At 37.8% G+C, this 17521-nt stretch overlaps 1 protein-coding gene and 1 long non-coding RNA gene across 5 annotated transcripts in view; one reads left to right on the top strand and one right to left on the bottom strand.

Moving 5' to 3' along the window:
• The window catches only part of trappc8 (trafficking protein particle complex subunit 8), a 38473-nt gene extending 30896 nt beyond the window's left edge, over positions 1 to 7577 (top strand). For all 4 annotated transcript variants that reach the window (XM_023290857.3, XM_023290855.3, XM_023290853.3 and 1 more), the window contains 3 exons: positions 1157 to 1296; positions 4130 to 4219; positions 6311 to 7577. In XM_023290857.3, the coding sequence (XP_023146625.1) occupies positions 1157 to 1296; positions 4130 to 4219; positions 6311 to 6578 (498 nt within the window). In that variant the 3' untranslated portion in view covers positions 6579 to 7577. The remainder of the gene's footprint in view (positions 1 to 1156; positions 1297 to 4129; positions 4220 to 6310) is intronic.
• Positions 7578 to 10821: 3244 nt separating this feature from the next.
• LOC129347386 (uncharacterized) lies at positions 10822 to 13620 on the bottom strand. Its single transcript, XR_008599463.1, has 2 exons — positions 12926 to 13620; positions 10822 to 11151 (listed from the first exon to the last, which is right to left on the bottom strand). It is a non-coding gene; the product is annotated as an uncharacterized LOC129347386 (long non-coding RNA).
• Positions 13621 to 17521: the final 3901 nt, after the last annotated feature.

Here is a 17521-nt window from a genome sequence, read left to right as displayed (position 1 = left end):
TGAAGGTCTGTAGCGATTGACTCTGCAGAAAGTTGGCGACCTCTTCGCACTATGCGCCTCAGCATCCGCTGACCCCGCTCCGTCAGTTTACGTGGCCTACCACTTGGTGGCTGAGTTGCTGTCGTTCCCACACACTTCCACTTTCTTATAATACAGCCGACAGTTGACTGTGGAATATTTAGGAGTGAGGAAATGTCACAACTGGATTTGTTGCACAGGTGGCATCCTATCACAGTGCCACGCTGGAATTCACTGAGCTCCTGAGAGCGACCCATTCTTTCACAAATGTTTGTAAAAGCAGTCTGCATGCCGAGGTGCTTGATTTTATACACCTGTGGCCATGGAAGTGATTGGAACACCTGATTCTGATTATTTGGATGGGTGAGCGAATACTTTTGGCAATATAGTGTATATTGACTGCAAATGAAGAGCACAAGAAATGGATTTCCTTTCATGTGCTTCTCTATGCCAAATTCTAAACTGATTATTTTCTAACACTTCATTAAGCCACGGTCCTAGACATTATATTTTATGGTTGTATGTATGTATGTAAGTGTGAACTAATTAGATTTTAGTGCCCAGTGGTTGCTGTGACCTCACCAAACACATTTTGGGCGTTAACTTGTGAACATGACACATTGTGGCAGTTTCTCAATGTTAGCAGAAATGTTATTCAGAATCAAGGCTGAACTGATTATAATTACATGATTATAGGTAATTGCAATGTCACAAAGCACATTTTTGGTAATAAATCAAGAATTCATATGCAAATAGTGACAAACTTTTACATATATATTATAGGATAAGATGATTAAGTGCTGCATTTTTTATACAAGGGAGTAAAGAAACTGTGGGTTACTCTACCTTTTACTGGTAAACACATGAACTGACAGTTTGTTGCTGGCACAAGCACTTTAGCACAACCCAAATTACAAAAGACATTAATCTTGTCATAACTAAAATTCAAAGACTCAATTCCTTCAAAGCATTAGAATTATGGAATTAGAAGCTTATATGCAAAAACGGATGTAATGCTTCACATCTCATTAAGATTCTAATTTTTTAATGGATTTGTTTAATAAGTGAAGCCACAAAAAAGGAGGTGATGTTAAAGCAAGTATTCTGTAACTTTATGTGTACATTTGTGTGTTTTCAGGAAGCTCAGGAGATGGTGCTGCTCAAGTTTAAATCAGAGCTGCCTCCACCAGTTGTTCTTCCCTGTGCAGAGCTTTCCCAACTCATTAAAACCAATCTTCACTACCCTGAAACCTACACACATCCATTTGTCCAGGACAGGTGAGATACCTGTTAAAGATTTACTGGTTTTGGCCTCTCCGCAACAGTGCTTTACTACACATTAAATATCTTGTTCACACTGCACATTGCTGGCAGCTCTATCAAAATGGGTTTCATATGTGTTTATCTAAAAAGAGGTTTGCATGTGTCAGATTATGCCCACCTCTTTCACACATCAACATCCTGTGAGTTACTCTGAAAGCATGAGCACAGTGGAAGAGGTGAAGATATGAGAGCAAGACTTATGCACTAGAGGATGATGATTCCGTCTTTGGACTACTGTGTACTCTAGTTATCAGTGTTGCATCAGTTCCCGCTGTTGTATGTGCCCCGAGAGGATGAGTATGAACTGTAGAGTCTGTATGAGCTGCTGGGTGTCAAAGATAGACACAAGTTGATGCATCAGTCTCAAGTGTACTTAAAGTAGCAGGTAAATCTGGAACCATCTGTTTTTTTTTCTCAGTTTTCTACAGCATAGAATAGGGATGGGCACTGAGGGCCCGTACTATATGAGCCCAGGGGCGAAATTATTAAAAACCTCAGGATCAATAAGCTCCAATGTTAACGGTTTTGCTATAAGTACTTTGGAAAGTTAGAACAAAGTTGTAGTGTTTGTTCTATGTCATCATTGGAAGACTTGTCTGATGTGTATGTGTCTCTGATGCACTTTTGCTTTCCATATCAAAAATGGTGTTGGTGTTCTGTCTGTTGGAGCTACAGGCTCTCCTGGTGTGGAGGGGCAGAGCAGCTCTGTGCAGTACACACATGACGAACATCTAAAAGTGTGATTAAACTTCACTACAGTTGATGTAGAAAATGATGTGTTTGTTGCCACAAGAGTTGTCTGCATGTCAGAGTAGAAACACATGCAATCTGTTGTAACGTTTAGTAACAGTTTCTGCTGAAAAACCAGCAAAGGAACTTTTTTCTGAAGAGTGCTCCAACATAAATTATCTGTATGTAGGCAGATATTGATGCACAGACACATACAGACAGAAAAAGGTAGTTTGACTGCAGTACCCGTAGTTCATCCCTCACTATCCAGGCCTGTTATGGTTTGCTAGCAGCTCACACATGGAGTTAATTACATAACACAAACTCAGGCTAATGATTAAGAGTAAGCATTCGCCTGCTGTTTGTGTAACTGCGGCTGAGTTCATGAATTCAGTCTAAAATTCAGAGAACCATCTGAACTGTCACTCAGAGCACAGAGCAGCAGGATTTAGTGATTTGGAGAATGCAGAAAAACTCTGTCTTACTTTATTTTCCCTTTCTCTAACTGAATGTTTATTAGTTGTAAAAGAAGTGCTTTAGTCCTGCATTAATTTTACACTCAGAAGTGAGGAGTGAAGCAGGTTTTATCAGCACAATGTACATTTACTTAATATCTGTTCAAGGTGGAGCTTTAACTTCTTATGAAATACTTTAGTTTAATGGCACACGGTGCATATTTTATTTTGATTAAAACCTGTGACACTGTCCACAATGCTCTGATCATTCCCATCAACACAACATTGATGTCTATAGAAATTTTAATTTAAATATAGTGCATATGAGAAAACAAAACAGTATTTGTTCAGTTCTTAATTTGTTCAGTTTTTTTTCTCTTAAAAAACCCAAAACAAACGAGCAAAAACAATGAAAAAGTACTGATAAGAGTACCTTTAACGTACTGGATTGATAAGCAAAAACTTTAACTTTAATTAGAACAGTCACTGCTGGACTCCAGAAAATTTGTAAGCAGGTTCTTCATATGTTATTCCATGTTCGACATGAGGGGAAATGCAACTAGCTGCGTAGCAGACCAGCGTGGCTCTATTCAAGTAAAAGCAAAAGCCTTGTCTACAGTCACTTATTAGCTTACTTTAGTTTGATGACTTCAATTTTGACATTCTTGGTTGCAGCTGCTGTGCCTTACTGAGATACAGAAAAAGTGAATGTGGCTCCCACCATGAAGCATGGAGGAGGAGGTGTGATGTTATGGGTTTGTTTTTCTGGTGACAGTGTTGTATATTTATTTTAATTTGATTATTATTTAAACCCCAAAATACAGGATTACAAGATTTACTTAATTGCAAACCTGTCATACAGGTCAAGTGCAACTAACTGTTCCTATTGGTTGTCCTGGTGCCTCTGACATCTAACAGCTCTGAATCCGTATGTCATTGGGTGCCCTGCCCAGGCACATAAAATCCCTTGGTTTGAACTGAGGTAAATGTGACATTAAAACAACTAACTGCAACTTTTTCAAAGTAACTAGTCTGTTTGAATTGCTGCACTGTCTGCCTCTATACAGGTCTCTGCATGCACATTGGTCACATAGTGCCACCCACCACCACAAATTAGACCTCAATTTACATAATGTGCTAAGAAATTACTGATGTGTATTGATGCTGACAAGACACTGACAAGTGCACTGACTGTTTGCTCCTAAATTAAATAGTTTGATGCATCAATGCAACCAGTGTAAGAAGTCTGGAGCCCTGAAGGTGAGCTCAAAGTGGAAAAAAATAAACCATACTTAGCTTCTTTTATTTCCTTTGCTTCACACATAATTCAATTTGTGTTATTTCATAGTTTTGATGTCTTTATTTTTCTACAGTGTACACAGTTGTAAACTAGAAAAGCACTCAGAGAGCGCAGTACTCCGGCAAGGCTGCTCAGTTGTTGCATCATTTCTGATGGCTGAAATGATGTGTCTATTTCAAATGTTTCAGTGTCAGAATAGTGGTTTAAATGACCCAATATTAGCAAACCGCTGTCAGCATTTTTGGTTAAATGAGGTAAAGATAACCTCAGTAGTTGGTGAAGCTGATTTTCTCTCTGTCCCCAGTCTCTGTTTGGTGCCAGTTACTCTGACTCTGTCCAACTGCTCCTTGGCTCAAGTGGACGTCATCATTGACTTGAAACACAAAAGCAGCAGGTAAGTCATTGAATAGATGATGTGATTCCTTTCTAGCATGAAGCACTATAAGAGATTGAGCCAAAAGCCTTTGTTCTCTGTAAACATGTAGATGAGAGATACATTCAGCTTAAGGTATATGAATTAGAAAAATCCATAGTAGCTTATCTGGAGTAGGTGAAGGATAACACTTCTCAGTTTCATATCTTTAAATGCACAATTTTAAATGTGAGCATTGTATGAAGCAGCCATTAAGTGAAGGAACTTACCAGTCGTATATGGAAAAAAATAGTGACAGTCTGTACAGTAGAGCAAAGCAGAACAGATAGCCTTCATATGGGTCAGATTCCCATGAAGATCCATTGCATCCTTGTTGAGCTGCAAACGGTCACGTCTTTCAAACTCCCCACCTCCAGTTTGTAACACAAGTCTCCTTTTATAAGTTTGCAATCTCTAATCCTGACATAACAGTAATCAATATAAAATCATCACGCTAATTTTCTCATTCTTGACTAAATTCCCCAAGTGTCACAAAAGACATTGTCTTCAAAGGCCGTGTACAATTCCTTTTAATAAGTGAACTTATCTTTCTTTTTTCTTTTCTTTTCCTTCCTTTTCTTTTTAAAACACAGTTCATGCATACCGTTACCTCAGAAAACATGAACATTTTTTCCTCACTTTATTATGTTATGGATTTAATTTAAAATGAGTACTTTTAAAAAAAAAATTTAACCATCAATCTGTGCTCAGTCGCCCATTTTGAGACATTCTTGCAAATCAGAAATTTAGTTCTCATTTACAAAAGTATTCAGACTTTCCTTTGTGGGTCAAACTATGGTCAGATGCATTATGCTTTAATAATTCTTGAGATGTGTCTTGACAGGGTGATTTGAATTTACCTATGGCAAACTGAATGAGTTGGACTGTTTAGAAAGACACACACCTGTGCATATAAGATCCCACCGTCCTCACAGCATGTCAGGACAACCACCAAGCCATAATGTCTACAATGAAATTGAAATTAAGCATAGATCATCACAAAGAGTGTAAAACCAGTGTCCGTGTGCAGACATCTGCTAATGCCAGTTCCACTAGGTCCACAAATATGGTGGAAATTGATGTTGAACTCTGCTTGATCCTAGTAATCCAATGGTAGTTGATTTGGGAAAATAGGACTCATGGTTAAAAGTCTTATGCTTAAATGCACCTCCATTGGAGGCACTCTACAGTGTTTGAGGTGCAGACACCAAAACTTAACGGGTTCCTGCTTTGCCCATGTTCCACCTTTCCACCACCGTCTATGAAAATCATCCTGTAGTTATGCACAATTCTGTTATAAAAATTTAACTGAAAACATGAAGTTCTTGATGGAGGTAAAGATTCTATTGTCTGATGAGTCAAAACTGAACTATTTGGCCAGAGGGGTGTACCAAGAATCAAGTTTGACATAACCAGGCTCTTGTGTATGCCGACTCAACAAAACCTAAAACCCCCAAACAGAAATAATGCTATCACAACAGTGGTTATCAATGTTAAAATGGACAAATCTTATGCAGCCTACTTCAGTGAATAGGTTGCTGTAATAAAGAGCTATAAGGACTAGAAATTAATTATGGTAGAAAAGAGCTCCTACTGCAAATGATGCAAGATAGGAATGCTGGTTTTAAAAAAAAAAAAGGTTAATTGTGTGTTATTACATTTATTTCACTGATCAGTGCAGCTGCTTATTTCTAACACTACAGCTGCACAGCAGAGATGTTACACTTGAAATTTTGTACATTTAAGCACGATATTTTATTTAAGAAAATTTAGGTCTGACATTGTCCTCTATCACTTCAATTTGTAGAAATCAAAGTGAAATTAATGTTATCGATGAAATATTCACTGTACTAAATAAATGGTAAATGGTTTGCATTTATATAGCACCCTGTACAGTACAAGTATAAGCACTTGTACAGTACACTGTGTTTCTCATTCACCCATTCACCCACCAATAGTGACAGAGCTGCCGGCCATAATTTTGGACACTTGTTCGAGACAGTTGCGTTTTCAGTAATTTTCACTGCAGTGAACATATTTTCTAAGCTCTCTTTCCATTCATATGTTTTCTAGTCCAGAGTCGCTAGAGGTCCACAGCTCATTCGCTTGGGTGGGCCAGACCCAGTACAAGCTGCAGCTGAAGCCTCAGGAGGTGCTGGGCCTATCTCTTCAAGCCTGTTTTCTTCGGGCAGGAGTCTACAACCTGAACACGCCGCAAGTGTTTGCTAAACCGTCTGAGCAGAGTGCCATGTGTGAGACAAGTCAGCAGACAGCTAGTCCTGCTCTCATTATCATTAACAACACCTGCGACGCATGTTGGCCTGCAGACGGGACGACCTAGACACAGAACCACTTAGCAGCTACTGTATATCCCTCTGATTAATACTGGAAAGCAAGAAAACACATTTTTTTTTCTAACAATAAGTAAAATAGAGAAAGTTGATTGAAGCCTTTTACTCAAAATAGACATTGATGAGCTGATCGTAGAAATTGAGTGGTCAGACAGTTTGTTGACTTTCATTTCATCAGCCAAGCATTAAACAGTTTAACTTTTTTCTGTACTAAGCCCTCTCCTAAACAAGTTTCCCATCTCCCATCCAGCTCTCTGTGCCACTACCTCCACCCGCCCTGTTTTGCCTTTCCCGCGTGTCTCTCAGTAACCACCAGGGTTTGGCATGGCTATTTGTTATAATAAAGTCCTGTGGCAGAGATGTGCTGGCGTTGGACAAGATTGCTAACTCTGATCAAAACCAGAAAGCAGTCAGAGATAAACTGCTGTACTCATTTTAACTACATTCACACGTCATTACTATCCCTGATGCTATACTAAACTACATTCACTCATGTCCAATTCAGCTGGACTGGCATTTACTTCCACACTCTGTGAACTGATGCCACCTGCTGGCTGTTTTGACAACTTCAGCCTGCAAACTCCGAAGGACTCCCATTGAAATCAAATTTCTGAATGGACTGAGCAGTGGTTTTGTCAGTTTTTGTGACATTGTAACAAAAGCTGTTTCTGAATATTGTACACTTCACTGTCTGCTGTCTTTTTATTTGGTCTGCAGCTTTTCTGAAGGCAGAATGGATACTGATGGGTGAAGTTTGCTGATCATTCTCTCTGAATTTAAATTTGTTGGTACAAAGATTAACATATTCTTGTGCACACTTTTTCCCTCAAGACCAGTCAATCAGTGTGTGCTTTGCTTCACCAAATTGTAATTTAGCTCTTGTATGCACTTGACTTGATGTTTTTTCTGAAAATTATGTATTATATTTATATATAACAAACTGGATGTAAATACAAATAAAAATGTAACTAATAATGCTGGGGAAAGACTGACTGTGCAGATGTAATTGTATTTGTTGTACTTGTGCTCTGTATTTTCTCAGTGAATTTTAGAGATTTGAATATTAACATACAAGGAGAATCTGTTTGACAAGATCTTTTTTAAATTCAGAATATTGAATAACCCTGTAAATACTCCTCACAAGACTTAGCAATTCTCCAGCAGAGTCTTTGTCTAGTTACAAGCAAGAAAATTTTTAAAAGTTATACGAGTACAAAGAAAGGGAAATGAAATTTGCAGAAAATGTTACTATATTTGTATTTTACTATAAAACTCATTCCATAACAGATAGGAACCCTTAGCATTCTTTAGATCAATAAAAATACTAATTTAAACTTCATAAATATCATAAAATCTAATATCTGCCATTTTACAGTTACAAAAAGTGATTTTAATGCTGGCAGTTCTTGCGTAGTGTAGCTTGAATAATAGTAGCTTTGAAAAACATTTCAGTGTACACACTATGACCCACGTGCCCCTGTTCCTCAGAATGAGGCACGTACATTTCACCAGATACTTTTAATAATTTACCCTTCTCCTGGTGAGGTTGATCTCTACAATTATTAACACTGTATGGTCTCAGCTTTATTATGCATTATCATCAGGTAAAATAGCATTTTATATATTAAAAAAATGTAGGGTTTAAATTATTACTGTGTAAATTACTAGGGTAATTTTGTATCATAAATACCTGTTAGGGTTGTAACCCCAATACTTACACCCTTTACGTTAATTTGTAATGCCAATCACATTCATGTGGTAAGCATTGCATGTGACAGCTGAGGGGAGGGTAAGTCAACTAAGAAACGGTTCCACTCAACAACTCTGAGAGGGCACCACTTGCATATTCCAATAATCTAACTCCTAAAGCAAGCTTTGATTGCATGTCTCATTGAACTGTGACTGGCTATTGAAGTGCTTTGATATACTTCCAATTGGACTACATTTATCTGACATTTACCTGTCTAGATTTGACACAAGATAATTTACCATGCTGTTAAAATAGAAGAGATGTCATGTCAGTCAGAGCGAGTAAACCAGGAGTTTTACTTGAAATTACATTTAGCTGGTAACAGAGGTGAGTAGTAATGAGTTACATTTACTCCGTTACATTTACTTGAGTAACTTTTTGAAAAAAAATGTACTTCTGAGAGTAGTTTTACTCTGCCATACCGTTTACTTTTACTTGAGTAGATCTGTGAATAAGAAACGCTACTCTTGCTCCGTTACACTGGGCTACTCTCGACTCATGATTTTTTATTTACCACATTAGATATGCTTTATTTTCCAGAGGCTGTGCAGAGACCTTTGGAGGCCCAGGTGCTCAAAATTAAAAGGGGGCACATGGAGCAAGAATTTAAAACACTATACAGAAACATACCTCATAATACAAGGTGCAGCAGTGGTTAAGTCTCAGGAGGAATACTGATCAGAAGGCCATTGGTTCAAACTCCAACCTGTGATGTAGTGTATTTGTGATAAATTATTATTTTGAAGTTGAATTTAGATCACCACTCGACACTGGACTCTTTAACTGTGGCTACTCTGCCTGGAGTCCTTGCTTTTAAATTTCATACCTTTTCAAGACATATACTGTATAGCCACAGATTTGCTCCATGGTGCTGATTCATAATCTGCCCTTTATTATTCGTAGTACTAATAATAAAGTTTAAAAAAAAATAATTAAATGATATAGAAATCATGTATTTAAATGTATTTGTGTATTTGTACTTTTATTCAGTTTGACTATCCACTTTGCACAAGACAGCAAGATTATAAAAATTATATATTTTATATTTATGCATATTATATTTAATTTGTCTATATATACAAATGTTAGAAATGTTATAAGTTTAGACACATCCTTTGCTAGACAGCAACAGCGTGTAACCATTGTCTTTCATCTTTATTTGAATTTTCTGACTTTTCGGCAGAGTCTTCGTCATGTCAAGAAACCGCTTCTTAGAGAATCACTTCCTGTGCTGCTGGAATGGTGACAAAATAAAAGCCCGCAACATTAAAAATACGTCTTCAAAATAAAAGCATGGAAGGAACGGTTATTTTAACAGTAGCAAAACAAAGATTTGCCAAAGGGGTTAACTGATCAACAGACTTTTATAAGAATAATTTACACGCAATTTGGTATTCATACATAACATGCACATGCCTAACACATGGTTGCGCTCAGCGCAAGGTCATTTTTTATTTAAGATCTCAGCCGTCGGAAATGATGTCAACTGAACAGCTTTGGCGGAGTACTGCACTCTATGAGTGCTTTTCTAGTTTGCGTGTGTGTTGACCAGAGAAGAGAGTTAGCATCCAGTAAATATTAGCTTTAATGTAAATTAGCAATGCTAACCGAGCTAGCTGCTCAGTCGTAGCCTGATTAAAGCTAATGTAGCATTAAGCTAACGATGTTTGTGTTGTGTGTCATGTAAACAGCTGAAGTGTGTTATGTTAGTGTAATGTGGTACATTTAGTTAATAAACTGTCCATGGAGACGCTGGTTCACATTAATGTAACGTTTAGAAAACCTAAATGTGATTAAAACAGTAAGGTTAAGGTTCTGTGTTGTCAGTAGTCCTGAATATCTGCAGAGCCTCTGAAGTTAAACTAGGGGGAAAAAAAGTAAATGTACTCTCTAATGGTTAACGTTGTTTAATGACTGGTTCACATGTTGTAGTATGTTTTAGTGCAGATTGGAAACATAACCTCCCAGAATATGATCAAAGTAATGATGAACACTACAGTTACTACATTTAAATCACAGCACGGATAAGCGGAAGAATAAAATCCTCTCCCCTAAAACTGAAGTGACTTTCTTTCAGTGCTTGGAAAGCTATATATGAAACAGGAAATCTTTCCAAGGATACTTTAAAATGAACCTCTGCTGTTGATGCTGATTACTGTGATGTCTGTCCTCATCTCAAGTGTCTCTTTTTCACTGTGAGGATCTTCTGAGTGAAGCCAACAAAAGGAAAACCTCATCTGGTTGTGAAGAAGGAGACTGAATGGACGACATCCTATTTAACTTTCACTTACAGAACGACAGACCAACGCTTTCAGTTTATTATTCTCTGTTCTTAGTATTCACAGGTTCCGTTTATCACCTTTAACTTCATCTCTGCTGTTCTAGCATAATGATAATACAGAGTACATGTTGCCATTATCATCTGCTATAAATAATTATTTATAGCAGATATGCTGTATTAAAACATCAACACATTCAGAGCAGGAGCTTCATTATTTCCTTTATTGCACATTTCAAAACTACATTATTTAACAATTCTGAACTGTAAAGATGTGTAAACACGTAATAAATGGATGAAATAATGTGTTGCTGACAGTGAAGTGCAAATCCTGAACAGTCACAAGACAAGTTGTATTATGAAGAGAGAAGTTGAATCTGCTGCATTATTGTTATTCTTATGAGAAGGACATTGGTGCTGCTCTTCCTCACAGTGATGAAGGAGAAAAGACTCTTCAGACAACCACAGCTGGATGTTCATGTTTTCTGGAGCTTCAGTCCATCAGACAAGATGTTCCCAATGATCCAGACCAAGGCTGGAAGGAAAAGACACTAACAGTGAGGAAAAGATCTACAAAGTTCTTTCATTCCAACTGCTGGAACATTAAATATCAGAGTGAAGACAGCAGAATATGAATGGAACATGTCGTAGTTTCTCTTAGACCTCAAGGATGTGTAGATGTTGAATAAAACGTCCGTTGACACTGTTACTTTTATAATATAGTTTTATTACTTGAAAAGGACAGCATCTGAACAGGCACCATGGTCTGCCTGTGGAGAGTTTCCCAGCCAATATGAAAATCCCGCTTGAACAAAGGGCTGGTGGTCATTTTATACCCTCTGGTAAAGGATAGAATTACAACATCTGGTTTAAATCCCTACTAAAGAGTGATAACTCCTCAGACGAAACCCCCCTTCTGCACATTCCTAAGGGTCACAGGTCAGCTATAGGTTAACAGTGGACCCCAAGGTCAACAAAGCATAGAGTTTCTTGAGCTGGAAACACATACCAATGAAATTACTAACATCTGTTAGCCAAAAGTTCACTTTATGGTCAACAACTATCAGAACTCATATCAGATCAGATACTACAAACACAATAGAGTGTTGTGTTTTTGTTCTATTTTTGAATCTTAAAGAAATGTTTGTTTTCCTGGTTGAGGCTAAAGAACATTTTACTGCGTTAGATGGACAATAAAGTTTATTCTGTTTTATTCTAATGTACCATTAGCATTAACATGAGCTCCACAGTTATCTGACCATACACTATTGTAGAGAAAGAAAACTGAAGCAAAGTACAGAGATATTAACTCAGAACTGAACTGAGAGATTAACATTCACCAGTAACAGTTCTGTGGAGAAACATAAACATAGATTTATTTATATCTGCTGATCATTAAAACAGCAGTTATTGATCCGTTATGATTGATCAGCTGTGACCTGCAGGACACTTAGCTACAGCTAACAGTTAACTAGTTTATGACACTGACTAACCTGATTTAGCATCAGTGTTAACACTTAATCAGTAAACATAACCTCAGATTTACAGAACAATTTTAAAACACGATGTTAGAACATGTTTATATCAGAGGTTACAGTCTGATGTTAACTTAGAGTAACTTCACTGCTTTATATGTGATATTGTCCAGATGTGGAGAAGATTCAATTCAATTCAATCAATTTTATTTATATAGCGCCAATTACAGTCAAATTGTCTCGAGACGCTTTACAGAACCCATATGCCTGACCCCCAGAGCAAGCCAAAAGGCGACAGTGGCAAGGAAAACACCCTTTTAACAGGGGAAAAAAACCTCGAGCAGAACCCGGCTCTAATGTGGGGGGACCCATCTGCCTGCTGGCCGGGCGGGTTGAGAGGGACAGAAGAGGTAGAAAGGTAGAGATAGAGGGGTAGAGGTAGAGATAGAGGGATACAGATAGAGAGGTAGAGATAGAGAGGTGGGGGGTGGGACACAAGGACCATAAAACACAGCCACACATCTGAAGCATCCAGCATCCAGCTCTGGGACCAGGGACACTCGGAGAAAGGACACAGAAAGAAACAGAGTGAATGTAGTGCAATAATGGTATATATAGTAAATACATAGGTAGTTAGAGAAGGGCTCAGTGCATCAAGAGAGGTTCCCCAGCAGTCTAGGCCTATAGCAGCATAACTAGGGGCAAACTAAAGGGACGTCAAGAGGGGAAGTCAGTTTTGCAAATGAAAACACCAGCTCACCCCGTCAGGGTCCCCCAGTCAGCCCTAACTATAAGCTTTGTCGAAGAGTACAACTAGTTACAAAAATGACTTACTTGTAGAGTTTATCTTCACTTTTGGAGGCTAACGTTGTTAGCAGCAGCGTCAGTAAAAAGTAGAAGCCGGTAGATGTGGACGGGACAGAGAGTCCTCGGCTCGCAGTCAGTCTGACCAATCACTGCTCTCCGGCTCCGCCTTCTGAGAATGTTGTTGTCATCACTGGCTCCAAAAATCCAAGATGTCAACCAGGAAGAGGCTTTATTTTCTCAGTGCAGAAACCAATGGGTGATGTCACGGGTGCTACGTCCATCTTTATATACAGTCTATGAGCCAGAGAAGAAAAAAGATTCTCAGAGGGCGGAGCCGGAGAGCAGCGATTGGTCAGACTGACTAAAAGCCGAGGACTCTGTCCCGCCCACATTTACCGGCTTCTGCTGTTTACCGATGCTGCTGCTAACAATGTTAGCATCCAAAAGTCGAGCTAAACTGTACAGGTAAGCGTGAAAGTCAGCTTTGTAACTAGTACGCTTCTTCACAACTGGAGCATATCACATATAAAACAGTGACCTACGTTACTGTAGCTGAATGAATGAATGAATGAACGGTTTACGAATGAATGAATGGTTTATTTCGGTTAAAAAATTACAGTACAATAATTTCATTTTGTGCATTCAGTTAGCAAAAAAATATACAATTCTTACAGGAAACTTTTTTTTCCCCTCTCTCCTTCCTCCACCCCCCTCCTCTCACAAAAAAGAAAAAAAGAAGATTAAAAAGAAAAAAACGACAAAAAAACAAAAAACAAGCTCTATATATATATATATATATATATATATATATATATATATATATATATATATATATATATGTGACCCGAGGTACTTAAGAATAAACTGGTAAAAAGTGTTTTAAAAACCCATAAAAGAACCACCAGCTTAAAATAAGACACACAGGTAAGTATTGTTAGGGGGGTCTATAAATACCTTTTTCTCACAAAATATTTGGCTAATAGGTTTAAATCAACCTTTAATACATAAAAAACACACATGTACAACTTATTTCTATTTTATTGCTTGCTTCTCTCTGCTACTTGAGTTTAATGAAATACCGCGTTTTGCATGATTTTACAACAAATTCACTCATCTCCTTCAAAGTCTTGTCTCATTGTTTTGATCTACTTGAAAGTTTGCAGGTTACTTCTTTTTTCACCTAATACTTCTGATATTAGGGAAGGGCTTCCATTGCTACACAAAAGTCTGCCAGAGTAACTCTTGATCTATCACTGGTTTTTCCGAGGAGGATTTTCAGATTTTCACCAAATTGCTCTGGTGTAAGCATCTTTCGCTTCCCTCCTTCTGTGGCAAACATCTTGAAAACATGGCTTGTCCTTGGTAATGATACTGATGTGTCTCTGGCATATGTAACTTCTTTCATTTGTTTTGTCTTTGTCTTGAGGTTATCAGTGGTTTTAAGAAGGTAATGATCAATTTGTTCAGCTGCCGTGAAAGGTCCACCTTGGGCCTTTAGTCTATCAAGGATACTGAGCTTTCTGTTTTCTACATGCAATAGAGTGGCCTCTTTCTTGCTTAATCCAGCAGCCCTCAGATCATCTTGCCTTTTATTCCAGTCAGTACAGGTTACATTTTAGGAAACAAAGGAAGGTACATTTGATAACAAAATTTTCTAGGCTAGATGATGTAAAGATAGGCTGTAGAAACTCTTAAGACAACCACAGCATTTTGTCACGTGAGATAAAGTATGGTACATTCAGAAAATCCAGCAGAATGTGAGAGAACTGCAATTCTAGTCAGATTGTGGGGATTTTATAGCTTTTACTTGTGAATAATGGTTTCTAAATTTACAGTTTTCTTTCAGTTCACTAATTTCTATCAATCTTTATCAAAACCAAAGGAATTTAACTGCAAATACAAAGCTTGTCTAAAGATTTCCCCTTTTAGTCTTAGTGTAAATGTTAAATGAAAGTTTTAATACTAGCGATATATGCATATATGTCAGTAGCAGGGAGAAGCAAACTGAAAATACAAAAAAAGTGTTGAAATTTCTAGTTTTTATGGATAGAAGAAGAGTTTAAGCTGGTTAGCTCAATATTTTCAAATTATAGACCCCCCCTAGTAAAAACAAGGCAGACACATGACTTAAAAATGTGCAATAAAATTTATTTAAAATATTAAAATGGAGCAGCAATCAAATGTAATGTTAAAATTAATTTATTAGCTAAATACGATTTATTCCAGGTAATTATAAAACTGGCCAAATACAGAATTAGATACAATTAAAACCTTGTAGACCCTGGGCGTAAACAGAACCTGAAAAAAAGGGATATTAACATAAATAAAAGATCGACAAGGATGGTTGAGAAGGAATCGCCCCACCGCAAACAAAACAGAAAGTGCTACCAACACACACATGCCAAACAACAAAGACCCCAAGTGAATAAACAAAAATACGGGCTAATTCCTTCCCAAGCCACCCTGGGGAACTAAACTCACTAAACCAAAAGCTAAACACCCGGGGACATGAATAAAATAAAACACGGTGCAGAGAAATTAGGGTTAAAAACAAACCAAATTAAAGTAATCGATTTGAATTGATCAAAACCAACTGAAATTCTAAAACCCTAAAACACTTTAAAGCACTCTAAATCAGTAGCAGGCTAAAATCTGTGGATTAAAAGAGACAGATGTCAGAACCGATTGTAAATAGTACTAAAAACAAACAAAACTTCCATCTCACCGTGTAGATTAAAACCACAGATCCAGGGGGATAAAAGCTGCCACCGGAGTATCTCTGCACTAAAACCGTTAAAACACCATTTAAAACCAGACCTAAAAAGCATAAAATGAGGGAGAGCTAAAAACACCTACCTGCCTCCAGCCAGCCCTAGTCGAGACTGACTGAAAGCAGCGGGAGCTATTTAAAGGCCACTTCCGGAAACAAGGGGGAAGTGATGCTTCCCGACGTCTGAGTGGGGACCCCTACTGGCCGCTACATATATATATATATATATATATATATATATATATATATATATATATATATATATATATATATATATATATATATATATATATATATATATATATATATATATATATATATATATATGGGGGTAAAAATTTGGTCTTGCTTCGGAGTCCAACAACATTAGCATTAGCATGGATATGTTCATCTTCGGCTTTTGTCTACTAACATGGGCGAAGTGAAGCGTGACGTCAGGCTTGGTAGGTCTGCGTGATACAGCCGGCGGGGGCAGAATTCCGAATATTCGGATCTCTAAATTGATATTCGGATACCACCACAACAACCAAATATTCGGATATTCGGGTCCAGCCCTAGTTGGATTGCTATTTTCTATCTACTGAGCCTGTGCCATTTGGAGGGAAGTGAAATACATCATACAGTATATCTTGTCACTGGAAGTAATTTACACTGTTCAAGCATACAAACATTACCTTATTACAGGTATTTGTTTCAAAAGCTTTATGTTGTGAAAAACAGATTTGGAAATTTGTGTTTCTTGTGCCTTAACTTGTCATTTTGTAAAGATATTTATTTTTGCTATTTTTAAATTTTTTTGAAAATACCAGAATTTGCACATTATTTTACATTTTTGTCTGATCACATCTTTTCGGAAAAATAAATCAGACACTACAATCAAACAGTTACTCAGTATTTGAATAGTCTTTTCATGAAGTACTTTTTTACTCGAGCAATTTTTTGGATGACTACTTTTTACTTCTACTTGAGTGATATTATTTTGAAGTCACATTACTCTTACTTGAGTACAATTTTTGGCTACTCTACCCACCTCTGGCTGGTAATACTTTAGTATATTTACAGTAGGATTTTTAGAATAGTAGGATTTTTCATGCAAGACTTTAACCTGTGGGTGGCATGACGATGCAACGGCTAGCACTGTCACCTCACAGCTCAAAGGTCCTGGGCTTGATTCCTGGCCTGGAGTCTTTCTGTGTGGAGTTTGCATGTTCTCCTGTGCCTGGGTGGGTTTTCCAGCTTCTTCTCAGAGTCCAAAAACATGCTGAGGATAATTGGTGATTCTAAATTGTTTGTAGGTGTGAGCGTGATTGTCTCTATATGTAGCCCTGTGATAGACTGTTGACCTGTCCAGGGTGTCCCCTAACTTCACCCTAAGTCAGCTGGGATAGACTCCAGCCCCCCTGCAGCCCTAATGAGGATTAAGCGGTGTACAGATGAAGGGTGACTTTTACTTGGAATGAAATACAGTATTTTCCCATTCCATAGGAGCATGGTGTAATAAAGAGCGTAGGCTGTGTCTGTTATCACAGAGGCTGGGGTTATTGGCTTGTACTGCCATTGCTACTGGGACATACACAGTGCTGTGAAAAAGTATTCCCCCCCCCCCCTCCTGTTGTCTTCTATTTTTGCCTATTTCTTACACTGAAATGTTCCAGATCATCAAACTAATATTTGCATTTCTAATAATTAATATTGACAAATATGACCCACAATATGCTAGGTAGTTTTTGAGGCCATCCATGGTCTATTAAATGGCATCCATCTTATCGCATCCCTCCTTCAGAACAGAGGCGGTACAGAACACTGCAGCATGAGCCTGCTTGGTCTTCTGCATGTTGAGCCTGATCTCAGAG

Source organism: Amphiprion ocellaris, chromosome 2 (genome assembly GCF_022539595.1).
Source record: "Amphiprion ocellaris isolate individual 3 ecotype Okinawa chromosome 2, ASM2253959v1, whole genome shotgun sequence".
Taxonomy (NCBI): Eukaryota; Metazoa; Chordata; class Actinopteri; family Pomacentridae; genus Amphiprion; species Amphiprion ocellaris.
Note: the sequence above shows the minus strand (reverse complement) of the source record. Positions and strands in the feature narration are given on the sequence as shown.